The following is a 16,024-nucleotide window of genomic DNA, read 5'->3' on the forward strand; positions in this document are numbered from 1 at the left end:
CCAAAAGAGGAAACATGTTATAAAGATATCCTGTTTTCTTTCCTCTATTTCTTATGAGATGTGTATAAGAGACAGATATATATATGTGGATTAAATAAATCATAGCACACTAGGCCTAAACTATAAAATGTAAGCACTGATTACACTATGACATTGGAGCAGCTCCATGCCTAGTCTATGGTATCAGGAGCTCATAGAAATTATTTTAAAGTTAAAATTAAATTGACAAAGCTTACAAGATTAGGATGTTAAATTTAAATGATACAGTTATAAATGTAGCGGGTCGATTCGCAGGTATCTAACAAATGATTCTTACGATTTTGGAAGTAGTTTGTTTGTGAATAATAGTAATGGAAATAATGGTTTATTGTTCGATATCAAAACAGTCATCACTTACGCTGTTACTGAAAAACCCGCGAAGTTTGCTCATTCTCTAAGGACAGTATCAGACACTCGTGATTTCATTGCTCATTCTCTAAGGACAGTATCAGACACTCGTGATTTCATTGGATATTTGATGGAAATTCTACCTTCCAATTTGCATAGTGGGAGGACAGAAAAAATTCTGTCCGAACAGAAATAATTCTGTGTGCACAGAATTATTTCTGTCCTGGACAGAATTATTTCTGTGAGCACAGAAATAATTCTTTAGTACATAATTACTTCTGTTATAGTTTGAAAGTAATAATTGTGTGGTACTTAATTATTTCTGTTATTCCAGAAATAATTATGTACACAGAATAGTTTTGAAAGTAATAATTGTGTGGTACATAATTATTTCTGTTATTACAGAAATAATTATGTACACAGAATAGTCTGTAAGTAATAATTCTGTGGTACATAATTATTTCTGTTGTTACAGAAATAATTATGTACACAGAATAGTCTGTAAGTAATAATTCTGTGGTACATAATTATTTCTGTAATAACAGAAATAATTATGTAGCACAGAATATTTTGAAAGTAATAATTCTGTGGTACATAATTATTTCTGTAGCAACAGAATGCCTATTTAAAGACACAAATAGCAATGTCCCAAACGGCGCTCCGTAAAAGGAGACTCCGTAAGCTCCATAGTAAAATGCTGGGTCGTAGTAGGGGGAGGGGCTTCTAATAAATCTTCATCGAGAGTGTGTTTCTTATATTTTGGTCTATTTGATCCTGGCACCATCCCTGGACGTTTACCCCTTCCCCCATGATCTACGCCCATGGGTGCTGAGGTGCGAACATTTTGAGAGTATGGACCTCAAGGTGCCCGAAAATTGCACTCTCATGTACCGTAAAAATCTTACCAATAATTCATATCAACAATACAATACATTACAATTATTTTTCTTAATACAATTAGGGGTGTGCGATCGCACCCTCTGAACTGTATTGTTTCATTTATTTTAAACAAGAGAAAACTAGAACTTCACCTTCAAATATTATTTCATTTCATTTAGGCCTCAAAAAGGTCTTGAGACTTCTAAACTCAGCGAGCCAGAAGTCCCAAATATTGATCAATCTTGTGAACTTTCTATGTATATCACGCTTAATAAAATGTATCTATTAGCGTGTTATTAGTTTTAAAAGGCATATATCGGAAGACAGCATATATGAATAACGGAATAGGCATACCGTATTTAACGCGAAATGCATGGGATCATTCACTGCAGGGAAAAGCCCAATTCATGCTCCACCCAGCCAACATTTAGCAAAGGATTCCTTTAAACTATTTTTAGCTGAGAAACTCAACATTCAAACAATAAAGATGTCATTGGCAACCATACACTCAACTAATTTCACCACGAATCCAATGACCACTTACTAACACAATATGATATAATCTAATATAATATAATATATTATAATATAACATAATATAATATAATATAATATAATATAATATAATATAATATAATATAATATAATATAATATAATATAATATAATATAATATAATATAATATAATATAATATAATATAATATAATATAGGAGAGGGTACGTAAGTGGATCGTTTGTAATTACGATTTTCTTAGACTCGGATCAAACCCACTCTGCCCGCCTGCAGCACCATCATGGAGTGATTATTAGTAAATGCAGCTGGATGTCGTAAGGGGCATAACTTGTGAAATCTTTCTCCGCTTCAAATCAATATTATAACGTATTACAGGTGTAGGTGTACTGAACTAAACTGTTTATAACAATCTTTTTTTTTAATTAGGGCTAGTAGAGCCCTGAAAGTATAAAGAGTTAAGAAATTGATGATCCGTCAGACAAAGTTTTAAAGAATAATATTTGTCAAAGTCGTGAAAAGCTTGTTTGGTTTTTCCATTGAAAAGGCACATTCAGCAATATATCAAGGCATGTGTAAACCACTTTGTGTCTTAATAGTCTTCAACGTCTGTAAGAGTGCTGGCAGAAGACTGGATCATAAAAGCGATTACGGCCATGTGTTCTCGGACTGCATCCCACCGCTGGTCTTGGTTGTTGGTATCTTCATCTATGCGATAAAGACTATCGACAAGTCCAGGGAACGCGTCACCGGCGTAGTAGTTTTTACTGCTTGGAGCAAAAACTATATGCCTGCAATGAAAACAAATAATAACGTTTAAGATGGTTCATGTCTATGATTTAAAAACAATGAAATACCGGTACATATCATTTACAATCCTAGGTTTGAATTAATTCTCTGTGCACAATAATTATTTAGATTAAACAATAACAAAATTCAAGCTAACTTTTGTATTAAAATGTGGAGTAAATCACAAAACTCCTTTATAATGACCAATAAAACTTAGTCTAAGAAACAAAAAACAAACAACTTCAGTTTTTGCTGATTTTGCGGATTTTTTGCAAAAACTGGTTACTGGGACCAGCCAATGTATTTATACAAGTGTAACTATAGTTTTTGTTTTTTTTTTGTCCATCGGAGGAGAAAATATTTTTCTGCGATGAGTTCAAGTTCTTTTTTTCTTAACTCAATAAAAATAAACAACTGGTTCACTTAGTTGTGACGTTGCTCCAAGCAATGAACTCCTACGATGTGTGCAGTTCATTGCATGCCGAATTTTTATTCGAAATTTTGCAAGTAAGTACCGTACGATTGTTGCTGTATTCCTTGGTTTAGGAAAAATGAAAGTTGGAATTAACAAACAAATTTACAAACCAGATGAAAACCTTTGAACATATGATATTTTTTCAATCGAAAAGTAATTCGCTTAACACAAATAATATTTAACAAATTGATACATCTGCTTTTAAGTGTACAATATAGTCTTGTTAAGACATTACCGGTATAAGTTCGAGGAGATTATTTTATCGGTGAAACGATCGTAATATTACTTGCAACTACCGAGTACTCGAGCCCAGGACTTGAGGACGAGTTTGTAAATTATATATTAATATTTAATGAAAAGAGATGACCAGTATAGGTTTACTCTACGACATTAAAGCATGAGATAAAACTTACTTGAGGAATTTTCGATCAGGTAAACCAAGTGGATCTATAAATGCCCTCTCAAATAACATAAGCTGGTCATTAACTCTCCGAACAGCAAGAACACTATATAAAATAAAGACATAAATACCATAACATTTCCTAGGACAATTGGAAATGATACCGTAAACTTAAAATAAAGATTATGCTGAAAAATCAATTATAAAAATCTGTAAATTGTATAGATATTTTTCTATTGAATTATAAAAATTGTGCTGTATGGGGCAGCTATTTTGTACATATAAACATAAATATGGTAGAAAACAATCGTTAACAGACCTTTTCGTTAAACCCCGTTCCTTGGAAATTGTTCGGCAACGTAAAGAACTACGTCTTATAACCTCTGGGAAGAGGTGCATTATAAATGCCTAATACCAGTACCAGTATCACTACCAAACGTACGTAAAGACGTGTTTGTGGAACAACATGTATGTTTCAATTTTAAAATTTTAAAATAATTATTGTTCATTCTCAAAAACACACAAAAATACAAGTAAAATAATAATGAAGTAGATATGATGAAAGGAAACACCTAAGAAACTCAGAGAGCTTGTTTAAACGTTGTTCCCAAACAATGAAAAACAGTAATAGGGCTATGCCTAATAAGAAATGTATTTTTCTGGCCCATTTTTGATTAGTCAATTGTCATGTTTGATTGACATTCCAGAATGGTCCACTTATTGGGTTTGGTTCACACTAGAGCGATTTAGATGAAGCAATGCCTAATCTGTTACTTGTGTTTGCTTGGGCCACACATTGCGTCATACGACGGTTGTACGACCGTTGGCCGACGAATCCATCTCCGCTCTCTGTGAGAGCTTGATGATGATCGAAGAGACGACGTCGGCTGAATGTCGATGTCAGACTGAACGGCCGTTGAATGCCGCACCTCGTCGTGTTGTGTTCTCCATGAAATTGCGTCGTCCGAGTACCGTCGGCCCAGTGTGGGGCTCTAGATGTGTATAAGAGACAGCCTACGATGTGTGCAGTTCATTGCATGCCGAATTTTTATTCGAAATTTTGCAAGTAAGTACCGTACGATTGTTGCTGTATTCCTTGGTTTAGGAAAAATGAAAGTTGGAATTAACAAACAAATTTACAAACCAGATGAAAACCTTTGAACATATGATATTTTTTCAATCGAAAAGTAATTCGCTTAACACAAATAATATTTAATAAATTGATACATCTGCTTTTAAGTGTGCAATATAGTCTTGTTAAGACATTACCGGTATAAGTTCGAGGAGATTATTTTATCAGTGAAACCATCGTAACATTATTTGCAACTACCGAATACTCGAGTCCAGGACTTCAGGACGACTTTGTAAATTATATATTAATATTTAATGAAAAGAGATGACCAGTAGGCCTATAGGATTACTCTACGACATTAAGGCATGAGATAAAACTTACTTGAGGAATTTTCGATCAGGTAAACCAAGTGGATCTATGAATGCCCTCTCAAATAACATAAGCTGGTCATTGACTCTCCGTACAGCAAGAACACTATATAAAATAAAGACATAAATAACATAACATTTCCTAGGACAATTGGAAATGATACCGTAAACTTAAAACAAAGATTATGTTGAAAAATCAATTATAAAAATTTGTAAATTGTATATATATTTTTCTATTAAATTATCAGAATTGTGCTGCATGGGGCAGCCATTTCGTACATATAAACATAAATATAGTAGAGAACAATTGTTAACAGAGCTTTTCGCTACTACCCTGTTCCTTGGAAATTTTTTGTAATATAACAATTATATTTTATATATAGGCCTAGGCTTACTTACTTTGAAATGTCCATTTTCTGGACATTGTTATGAAACGTTGTGGCAAAAGTAGTCAGATTATTTATGGCTGATATGACGGCATCTTAAAAGAAAAACAACTTTCATCAACATAGACTTCTTTTTTAACAACTAGTAATTATCAAAATAAAATAATTACGCATACATTAACCTAATGGATTCGCTTTAAAATGAAATGGAATAGTTTATATCTTACCGAATGTAATACCATGGTTATTCATGTTTTCTTCGTAAGTAGTCCTGATAGAGTTAATAGAACTATGCATCTTATTTGCATAATCTACGCAATCAAAAGGTAAGATGGTAGAGTCAGCAAAATCGCGAGCAACCTCTGTCCAAACACGCGCCACCGCTTGATGACGTTTAAAATCCCAGTCGAGGAACGTCTTGACAAGGTAAAACGTTTCGTAGACTGAATGATATACAGGATACGATGAGAAACCCAAATTCTTTATTGAAGAAAATTATTTGTGAAAAGAATATTTTTAATGTTAAGAACAAACATTCGTCTACAGCTTTAAAATGATATCTCAAGTATGACGTCATCGTTACGCGTACAGTGTATGCTTGGTTAGCCGTCGTATAGGCTTATATCATGATTAAAATTATCACCATCACAATCATCGTCCGTTGTCATCGTCACTGCGTTTGCTGTTGTCGCCATCATCTCTGTTATCATTGTCTTTGACGTCATCACCATCTTCGTCGTCGTGGCCCTTGTTGTTGCGATGGTCTCATCGTGGGCGTCAACGTCAGCGCCGTTGACGGCTTCGTCTTCTTCGTTATTATTATTTTTAGGCATATTATTAATCATATAATATTATTATTATTATCATTATTGTTGTTATTATTATTAGTATTATTAATATTATTATTAATAATATTATTAATATTATTATTATTATTATTATTATTATTATTATGATTATTATTATCATCTAGCAAAATATACCTACAGGATCGTATGTCCAACAGAGGTCGGTTGCAGGAACACCAATGCGATACATGAAAGGTGCAAAGTCGCTTCCTGATCCCAATGTTCGAGTACTAAAGAAAGAAAGTATTGTCGGCAATGCAGAGCCAAGATTTTCAAACAGTGCTGGACAATATCAGGGTGGACCAACTTTACGAGTAAATTAAAATATTGTGGACCCAGTTTTCTAAAAGTTGACCCATTTTACTCAAAAGTACGAAAAATCTGGACCCATTTTCTTAAAATTTTACCAATTTTAGGCTAAATATGAGAAATCTTGACCGATTTTGAGAGAAAGTGGACTCATTTTATGCATGAAATTGCATAATTCGGACACATTTTTAAAATGTGGACCCATTATTTGTGGACCCATTAGAAAAATTGTGTGGGATTGTCCCAACTGTCCCAATAGCGGGCTACGGCATTGATTTTCGGTAAGATGTGTTGTACCTCAATGGTTTAATTGGAATGACAAACAGGTTTTATTTTAGTTGATTGTGCAAATGATTGAACATAAAATTATTAAGTCAAAACATACTATGGAATAGTAGTGTCATCGTTGTCCGCGTATCTTTTCTGCCAAAGTTCGAAGGTTGACGAAAAGCCATCATCAGGAGAAGGAACCTATATTTGGAAATAAAAGGATGTTAACATTACAATAGATTTATTTTGTTTTGATATAGGCCGTATATTGTTTCATATTAATGGCTATTTCATAAATATTTCTTTATAAAGAAACGAATAAACGTGTCATATTGTAGCCCAGTATGTCAATCTAAGGTTGTTCACACTCTCAAGGAGAACCTATATCACTTAAATTTCATTATAAGGCGCTCGCGGATCCAGCGGGCCCGGCCCACCTCCGTCAGTCAAACCAAAGATCTTATAAGATCTTTGGTCAAGCCAAAAAATAAAAAAGAGGATGACAAATTTGAGTTAAAGAGAGTAAAGAGCAAAAATGGGAGTGCACCCATGAGTTCAGTGGCGATACAGCAGTGGGCGAAAGAACAGCTCGATTATTTATCACTTATTTTCACCAACCATGGTGGGGCTGAGGTGAGCGTGGCGGCGTGAACTTCATATTGTGCCCCATCCACCCACACCTGTTAAAAAATCCCTGGATCCGCCCCTGATTATAGATTATACTGATGTAATGTTGTATGGACATTTATATTTGTAAAAACCGGCCTACACACTCATCATTTTGTCGGTTTTGTATACCTAACTAAAATACGGTCATGAATAATATCGTTACCTTCTTTGAAGCAGCGAATATTGCCTTCTTCACAGAAGGGGTTGCCTTAACATACATTGTGTAGTTACCAGTCACTGCTGAATCTACGTTGATGTATATCACTGCTCTCTCGGCCAACACTCGCTGAAAGTCCTGAGAAAACCAAATGTTTTCAAAGACATTAAATTTACTATTTAAAAATATATTTAGGTCTATACAGGTTGGCATCATCAACGACACGGAGAAAAATCAAATTCACCTTGAAAACATACCCCTACTCCATATTAAACATTTTAAAGTTGTTCAGCCCTTCAGATAACATTCATTGTATTATTCTGTGATTTTGTGTTTTACACTGTTTGAACATAGATAATAATATGATAATACTAATGTATGATTATTATTTCATAGACTTAAGACATATGTGGTATAATATTTGACATGATATAATCTAATATGGTGATATTCTTATGAGATATATATATATATATATATATAATATATATATTTATATATCGTATATATATATCGTATATATATGCATATATATAATATGACTTATCACATGTATAGATAATATATGCCATTAAATGTTAGTATTATATCCATTAATGTTGTTCTTTATTTTTATTTTTTATATGGCAGATTGCAATAGCTTCAATTACCTCAACGTATTCTGTGGAACCAAGTAAACCGTATTCCTCTGCAGCCCAGCTGCAAAATAAAATCGTCCTTCGTGGTCGCCAATCTGAAATATTATATTAAATTTTAGCCCAATCGTTAAAAATTAATTAAAGAATTATCAAACCAAAAACCATGTCATTATCTAAAATTCCAAATTACAATCTATTACCACCCTCACGTGGTTGTGTTACACAATATTGTTTCTGCATGTTAATAATGTTATTATAAGTCCGCCACAGTATTCATGAGATCGTATTTATCGTTTTGTGTCCGTTGAAGATCCAAATATACAAGTGTTTCGTTATCGACTGGCTGTGAAAAACCCCTGGTTAGTCGTTTGCATAGCAGCGCAACCAATCGACAAATGCATACGGGTGAATATGACATGGTACATTGAAGAGTTAAATTTGAGACACTCCTGTAAAGGACATCACTATTAAAGAGACACATCTTCTTTCAACGCGGAGAAATACCGGTATATATTTTAGAACCAGAAGGGGACACATCCATTAAGGGCACGGGGACAGTTTTTGGGTGTGCCAAATGGCCAATATAACACACGTTCAATGCTTATTGAGAGGAAACAGGGTACTCGTCTGGTCCAGAAGATGTCTCCTGATAACAAGGGACACCTCACCTCCTGTTTTACGTAACTTCCCAAACGCTCTTGTAACCTCCATCAACGCTGCGGTGCCACTCGATGGATCGACTGCTCCATAAGCCCATGCATCTCGATGGTTGCCGAGAATGACGTAACGATCTTGATGAGTAAGGAAAAAAATAATGTTTAACTTAGTAATTAGAAATACTATTATTCAGTATAAAGATTAAAACGAGGAATCATCAGTAGCAGCAGACAGAAGCAGTAGCAGTAGCAGCAGTAGTAGTAGTTACTATTATATATTACTATAATGTAAACAACTTACCTGGTTCGACGCTGCCTTTGATCATGCCGACAACGTTGTACACTGTTCGAATTTCCTTCTTAGATAAAACCTTTAAACTTATGGTTCTGTGGTATTAATAAAAAATACAAATACAAACAAAATACTTTAAGTATACAGTACATTAAGTGTTTGCACTTGTTTTTTGCATTTCTTTACCTGTTTGGGTTCTTGAAAGTTTGTCCAAAATTGTATGTGATGTTTAATCTGCCTTTCCAATCCTTTGGTACTTCGTCACCACCTATCTCCCTGAAACACCAATTTAAATGTTTTAAAAGCTCAGTTAATAATGATATTCATATGCCATGCAGGATCGTGTTGGGTGGCACAGACGCGTAAAACAGGGATCAATGTGATATACGCCCTCTATTAAGCATGTGAAACGACAAGACAGGATCGTTGAAGAGATACTTGAAATAAATAATATTTGTGAAAAGGTAAACTTTAAACCGTCCACCGTCTGGTAGTAATGCTTTTCCAAAATATGAATTAAGTAATGAAAAGTAAGATGAGAAATTTTCAAAAATGAAACAAATGATAGATGATCCAGAGTTTTATATTATTATATTTGACTGATAAGCTATACATTACTTTTAGAAAAAATTGGCCTGTATTTAGACCAAATCAAATATGACAATCATGTTGGCTACACACATTAGGAGTTTTTCAGCATCGTCGTAACCAATCGGATGTACTGGTATTTTAGTTAAAGCAGTGTCCTCATCCGCTAGCCGATAAGCATAATCTAATAATACAGAAAAGATAAATACCATTAGATTTAATAGACTTAGGTCTTTAATATACTTATATTTTTGTGAATAAATTATTTTATCTAAAAAAAACAATCTGTCATTGGTTGATAAAACATTTAGTATCATTTCAACAGACGAAAGTTAGAATTTCTGAAACGATAAAAATTATATGAATATGTTTTCATCTGAACAGCTTAAAATCGCCCAGTCCACAATTTGTCGCGCTTCCTTTTGACTGAAAACTGTTAGATTCTGTCAGACCTTTTTTAGCATTCCCCCACCCTACTATGTGGAAGAATAATATTTTAACATCCAACGAGTTCTTTTTGAATACATTAAATATAGGCCTATGAATTAGTGTGGGATTTAAAGTACTTGTACAATTAACCATATTTCTATTATTATATTAATAGGCTTGCACCTTTGCAGCATTATAGTTAAGACACTATTTCAGTTTATAGAAATTACCATTAGCCGGAAATCCAGGTGTTAATGGATCACCCTTTGCGTCGCTGACAAACACATTTCCACGCTGAGCACCTGAGTCTGGTAACCACCAAGCATTAGGGTAGACATCTATCGCATCGTCCGATGCGTAGTCTTTGGGATCCGAGTAGAGAATAACTCCTATTGCGCCTGCTGCTTCGGCAAACTTGACCTATCACAGAAAGTTTCTTGTTATTGTTACCTATTAGTTAGTAGAAATTTAGTTTGTTTATAAGAGACAGTGGCGGATCCATGGGGATAAAGGTAATTAAAAGACTCCTCAGATGTCGGAAAAGCTCATTTCCGGCCATCAGGAATCAAAATTTTTACTAGGGAGGACCCCCACCCCCTTTCATTTTGGGGTTTTTTGGAAACATATTGAATCCCCTCTTTTAAATCCTGGATCCGCCCCTGAGAGAGTAGTGTCCATGAACATGGTGTAACATATATACTTTGGAATTTCAATCACAGAGGCCTAATGTTACCCATCTTTACATATTAAAAAAAATAAAAAATAAAATAATTATTAAAACAATGATTATGTGATATAATTATATAGAAATCTTACCTTACTTCCTCTGAATATCAGGCCATATCGAGCAATCACTATTTTCCCAGTGATGTTGATATCAGGACGATTCTTTTCTAAGTAATCAAAATCGTCGGCTGTAGCATAGTTAACATATACGAGATTACCCTAGAATGAGAAAGATGAAGTAATATAAAAAGTGTGTTGCTGAACTTAGCTCAAATCCACCCACAGGGCTAATAATACTCTGAACTGTAAACAACTAGCCAGAACTTGATGCCCAGACTAGCCTACTTATGCCCGCTTCCGATGGGAATCACAGCACTGTCGAATGGCAGGTTTTATGCAATTGTTCATCAGAAAATTAAACATTGACAATTGAGAGAACTGAATGGAACTGGCAAATACTTCAGTTAATTTTAATAGTCGGCCAGTTGCCGAAATTTAGTTTAGTTGAGTTGGTTTAAGCAGCAAAAACACTACTAAAGATTCGAAGAAGGGTTGAGGTTGTAAGTTGTTGGAAGCAAGACAAACATGAAAATCTCAATAAAATCGTGGAAATGTGCAGGATGATTAAAGTCATCTGACTTCTAATATAAGGCTTAGAAGGTTTGCTTTTGAAAATCAACTAATGTAAAACTATGCCAAAATTATTATAAGCATATAATTATTAATTCAAAAGAAAAGAATATTTTCGCATTGTGTTAAAATTGTCAACTATTATGCTAAACTCTTAATAGTGTACGGTATTGATTGTCTTTTAAATGGTTACATGTCAATCATTATTTTCTTAGATAAACTAACTTAATTGTGCACTTACCTCAACTGTTCCCTGGGCAGAATACGCGTTGAAAGGAGGTACCACATTAGGATGATCATCTTCGGGCCTTAGAATGTCTTCGTTCTCTCGAGTGCTAAAAATCTCCTTGCCATTTTCCAAAAGTGATACCTACAAGTTAGAATGTTTTATATATTGTAACACTGAATATCTAAATCTTTTGGTTATAATCTGCAGTGGATTTTTTTTGAATAGATGCTATATTTCCATTATTGTTCTTTTATATCAAATGATTTGTATTTTATAGAATTTACATGCATTTTAAAATAATAATAATAATTATTATTAATTATTATCATTATTAAGAATGCTAGAAAAATCTAGAAAATAAATGAGTTGGTAGCACTTTCATGTGCTTACAAGTTATTGAAACGAACTGTATAAATGACCAAGATTAGAAGGAAAGCGATTCTGCAGCAGTTCTAAGCCGTTAAATTAAAACCATTAACCGGATCGTGAAAAATTTGTTGGAGCTTAATTTTGACTATAAAAGTGACGTGATGATAATTTGTTTTAAATATTCGTATTATTACTATTATTCGATCATTGTATCTCTTATTGTTATTGTTTGTTTTCATACTGATGGGTAGAGAAAGAATGAAATGATGAATTTTATAATAATATAAGAGTGTCAATTCCGACCATCAAAAGGTAGGCCTGTTATTTCCTCAAATTTATTTCCTCAAATTTATTTCCCTCAGCTTTCAAAACAAGTATGCGCCCTTGTGTAACTAAAAACGTGTTTGATGTGTTTTGCAGAAATAAATAAAATAGATCAAAATTTGTTTACCTTATTAGGGTTGTCTTTGTCCGGGTATGACAGATAAACATCATAAGGAACCAGCTTGGCGCTGTCCAGCCCTTGTTCAATCCATGTTTTACGAATATATTCTGCATTTTCTTTCTCTGCAGGTGTACCGGCTAGATGAGGCTGAGACGTGAAATACCTTGATATTGTAAAGAAATAACATGTAATATGGTAGTAAATTTAGACCTAGTAATTTTTTGTCATATTTTCTTATTTGTTAGCAAAGAGATACAAATGCTAGCTCCGAACATGATGGTATCCATTTATTTACAATGTGTTGATGGTGCTACGTAAGAAAACTAAACTGTAGGCCTACATAAAAAAAGAACGTGAATTCGGAAATAGGCTTCAGCAATCGTAAAAAGATTCTATAATAATTGTCTTATTGAACATAAATTTGAACATTTAAAAGATACTTACTTTACATATTCTTCAATATTTGTAGCATCTATAGAATTCTAAAGTGTTTCTGAAACCATTTTCTTACTGGGAGTTTCGTTATCCGTGATACACTTCGGGCTACGCATAGTTTCAGGGAATAAGTAACCCAGTTCCTAGTGCCAGAATACCAACAGCGATGAAAATCAGGATTGGATGGAACCCACCGTAACGCGATTTTTTTAAGAAGCAATGGTCCGAATCGTATATGGCGAGAGCGGCAGACATCCTCCTGTAGGGCGTACCTACTAAAATTGTGGAAAGTATCATGTGTTGTGATTTGGCCTGCAATTCCAGCCAACCTTTGATCCGAGCTTACTTTATCACTTTATTGATGTTTAATAGGATATTGGAGAGATAATAAATTTACCTAGCTTGATATATACCACGAAGGTGTGTTTCTGCTGGGGTTTTTTTTCCCCTTTTTCTTTTTTTCCCCTTTTTTTTTATAAACGGTTAAATTCCTTCTGAACGCGTTTATAGTGAAAAGTGCAACTAATAAAAACACGGTAATGCGAGCATTGGAAGGTGGGCGGAGCTTAAATGTCCCCAACGAAAAAAGTGGGCGTTGTCGGGCTCGCTCACAATTTCTCGAAAGCGTCCCAGGAGGCGAAGCCCCGGAAAAATATGACAATTTAGGAGTTTCAAAGGCTTATTTAATCGATTTTAGAGTCTACTAATATGTAAAAAAAAACTTGTTCTCCGACGAATTATCGTTTTTATTCCTGATGGGGGGGGGGGTGAGGGGCAGGGCAGCTCTTCCTGACGGAGGGCCATGGCCCTGCCCCTGGAATTGTGGCATTAGGAAGCCTTCGATTTGCACAACGAAGTGAACGTAGAACGGATTCATTCAATTGTGACCTTCCAGTCTAACGATATTACGTTCTAAGAACGTTATAATAACGTTACAGTTTGGTGATAAAAACGCTATTTTGTAGAACCATATGTACGTACTTATAACCTAATTTCACAACCTCACAACGTTTGAACGTTCTTACAACGTTGTGTGAACGTGATTTTGTGACATACCTAACCACAACGTTCTCGAACATTATAAGAACGTTTTGTGTTTGCTGGGATATCTGTATAGGCCTAAGCGTAAACTCCGACATAGAAATCCAGGCAAAAAGTGGTAGAATTCCATAGAGTATTCCCATTGTACTCAAACGATAAACACACTCACATGCGCAGATGTTTCTACGTGAAGTCATTACATTTTAGACCTTCTTACCGTCGTGGAATCGAAAGCTCCCTATTGATGACCCTGAGAAAATTTTAAAATCTTTGTATTTCATAAATTATACGAAAAAAATAAAACAAAACGTAAAAAAAAAATAAAAATCAAAAGAACAAAAAAAACCAAAAAAACAAACATATCATTTCAGATGGGTTCCTTAATTAGGTTTTTTGTCTATTGTTACGCCTAAAATTTTAAATGTCACCACACGGTCTGATGACGGAACTCTCGAAGTTGTTTGAGCGTTGAGCCCTAGTAATTCTAGTAAACACTTGCTGACGATTAGTATTGAACCATTCCGATACCATTTCCGATAATTAATTGATTGTTGATTGGTTGGATGGTGGGTGGGTTGTTTATTAATTCGTTAGTTCATTCGTTCGTTCGTTCGTTTGTCTGCCCGCTTGTGCGTGCGTGTGTTCGTTCGTTCGTTCGTTTGTGAGTGCGTTCGTTCGTCCGTCCGCACGTGCGCTCGTTCGTTCGTTCGTTCTCTGTTCGGTCGGTCATTTGTTCGTTCTTTCATTCATTCATTTATTCATTTAATCATTCATTCATTTAGGTGTTCGTTCGTTGGTTAGTTGTTAGTCTGATCACTGGATAACATACAATGGAAAACCTGCACAAAGTCTAACCTTCTCAGCTCCCTGGAGAGTCCACATAGTCGTGCGTTGCTTGCTTAGCGCACGAAACTAGTACAATTAATGCCATAACCTCCTACAAGGTATCCATTTATAGTCCAGGGTTGAGAAATACAAACGTAGATACAATGCCTTGCCCAAGGACACAAGCGACTTGCACAGCGAGAGTTTCGAACCCCTGACCTCAAGGTTTGGAGTCCGAGGTACGACCTATGCGCCAAACGCTTTTAGTGTTTTGATTTACAGTGACGTAACTGCCGCAGGCTTAGGACCCCTAATCTCCGAGGGGCCTTTAATTATCCTTAGGGGCCCACACCCTTATAATAAACAATCTAATAAGGCAATGCATATCTAAAACTTTGGATTGATAATATTTATCTTTATATAATACTTCACATTCAGTTAACCGGGCCCCCTTGGCGTAGGGGCTTGGGGGAACATTCTCTGTTGGTGTTTAAATTGTAATTTTAGACCGCAATATTAGGGTTTGGCATCAAAATAACTTTGATTGGATCAGAAAATTAATACCTTTAGTAGACAGGTGGGGCGGGTTTCAATGCTTGATTTATTTATCTTTTTTGTGGTGACCCTCTTATGTCTATTCCATAGTCATTTTTGATTGAAAAGGTATTCCTATCACCTGGCAGATCTGTCCATTGAGGAATACAAGCCCAGTCTGTCATCAATAAACCAACAATTGACTTAATGATTAAAACTTCACTAACCACCAGTCTGAAATTCGAAAATCTAACGTATTCACTTAATTCAAAAGACAAACCAATAGGTTTATCAAATAATGCATAGCATATTGTATTCATAACACATGTTTTACTTAATAAGGTCTACTTCTTCTTTATATACTGTATTTGAAAATATTCATTTGGTATGAGGACACGATGTGAGAAATTTTCTATTTTAACAAAACAATTAATTTGAATTGACCTTTACTGGCATCGAAACTGTCAAATTTCGGTTTATGTTAATTGGTTTGCTAAAATAGAAAATTTCTCACATTTTTTTATATGCATTTCACAATACCCTTCAACTCGTATAAATATAATAGGCCTAGATGTTTATTATATATTGTTATAGATTTTTGAATATTGATATTAATGTTTTTTTTCCATTTAATCTTTTTGTATTTGAAACTATTTCAGCCTATAT

At 34.6% G+C, this 16,024-nt stretch overlaps 1 protein-coding gene across 1 annotated transcript; it reads right to left on the reverse strand.

Moving 5' to 3' along the window:
- Window positions 1-1,320: 1,320 nt before the first annotated feature.
- On the reverse strand, window positions 1,321-13,074 carry LOC117107591 (N-acetylated-alpha-linked acidic dipeptidase 2-like). The gene is made up of 17 exons (XM_033249294.1): window positions 13,035-13,074; window positions 12,530-12,693; window positions 11,722-11,850; window positions 10,941-11,069; window positions 10,355-10,544; window positions 9,789-9,879; window positions 9,294-9,383; window positions 9,117-9,202; window positions 8,828-8,950; window positions 8,172-8,254; window positions 7,528-7,659; window positions 6,811-6,896; window positions 6,256-6,346; window positions 5,496-5,748; window positions 5,282-5,363; window positions 4,896-4,988; window positions 1,321-2,569 (listed from the first exon to the last, which is right to left on the reverse strand). Exons 1-17 carry the CDS (start codon window positions 13,072-13,074, stop codon window positions 2,371-2,373), a joined length of 2,061 nt encoding a protein of 686 aa, XP_033105185.1. The 3' UTR covers window positions 1,321-2,370.
- Between the last annotated feature and the right edge of the window lie 2,950 nt (window positions 13,075-16,024).

The sequence above is a fragment of the Anneissia japonica genome, unplaced genomic scaffold, assembly GCF_011630105.1.
Source record: "Anneissia japonica isolate Jap-2015-1 unplaced genomic scaffold, ASM1163010v1 scaffold38778_len17980_cov181, whole genome shotgun sequence".
NCBI classification, from domain to species: Eukaryota; Metazoa; Echinodermata; class Crinoidea; order Comatulida; family Comatulidae; genus Anneissia; species Anneissia japonica.

Excerpts from the sequence above, each read along its gene's own strand:
- LOC117107591 (XM_033249294.1), bottom strand. The coding sequence starts at position 13,074 with ATGCGTAGCCCGAAGTGTATCACGGATAACGAAACTCCCA. Across the intron at positions 9,880-10,354 it reads ACCTGGATTTCCGGCTAATG|ATTATGCTTATCGGCTAGCG; the intron begins GTAATTTCTATA and ends CTGTATTATTAG. Across the intron at positions 6,347-6,810 it reads GATGACACTACTATTCCATA|TACTCGAACATTGGGATCAG; the intron begins GTATGTTTTGAC and ends TTCTTTCTTTAG.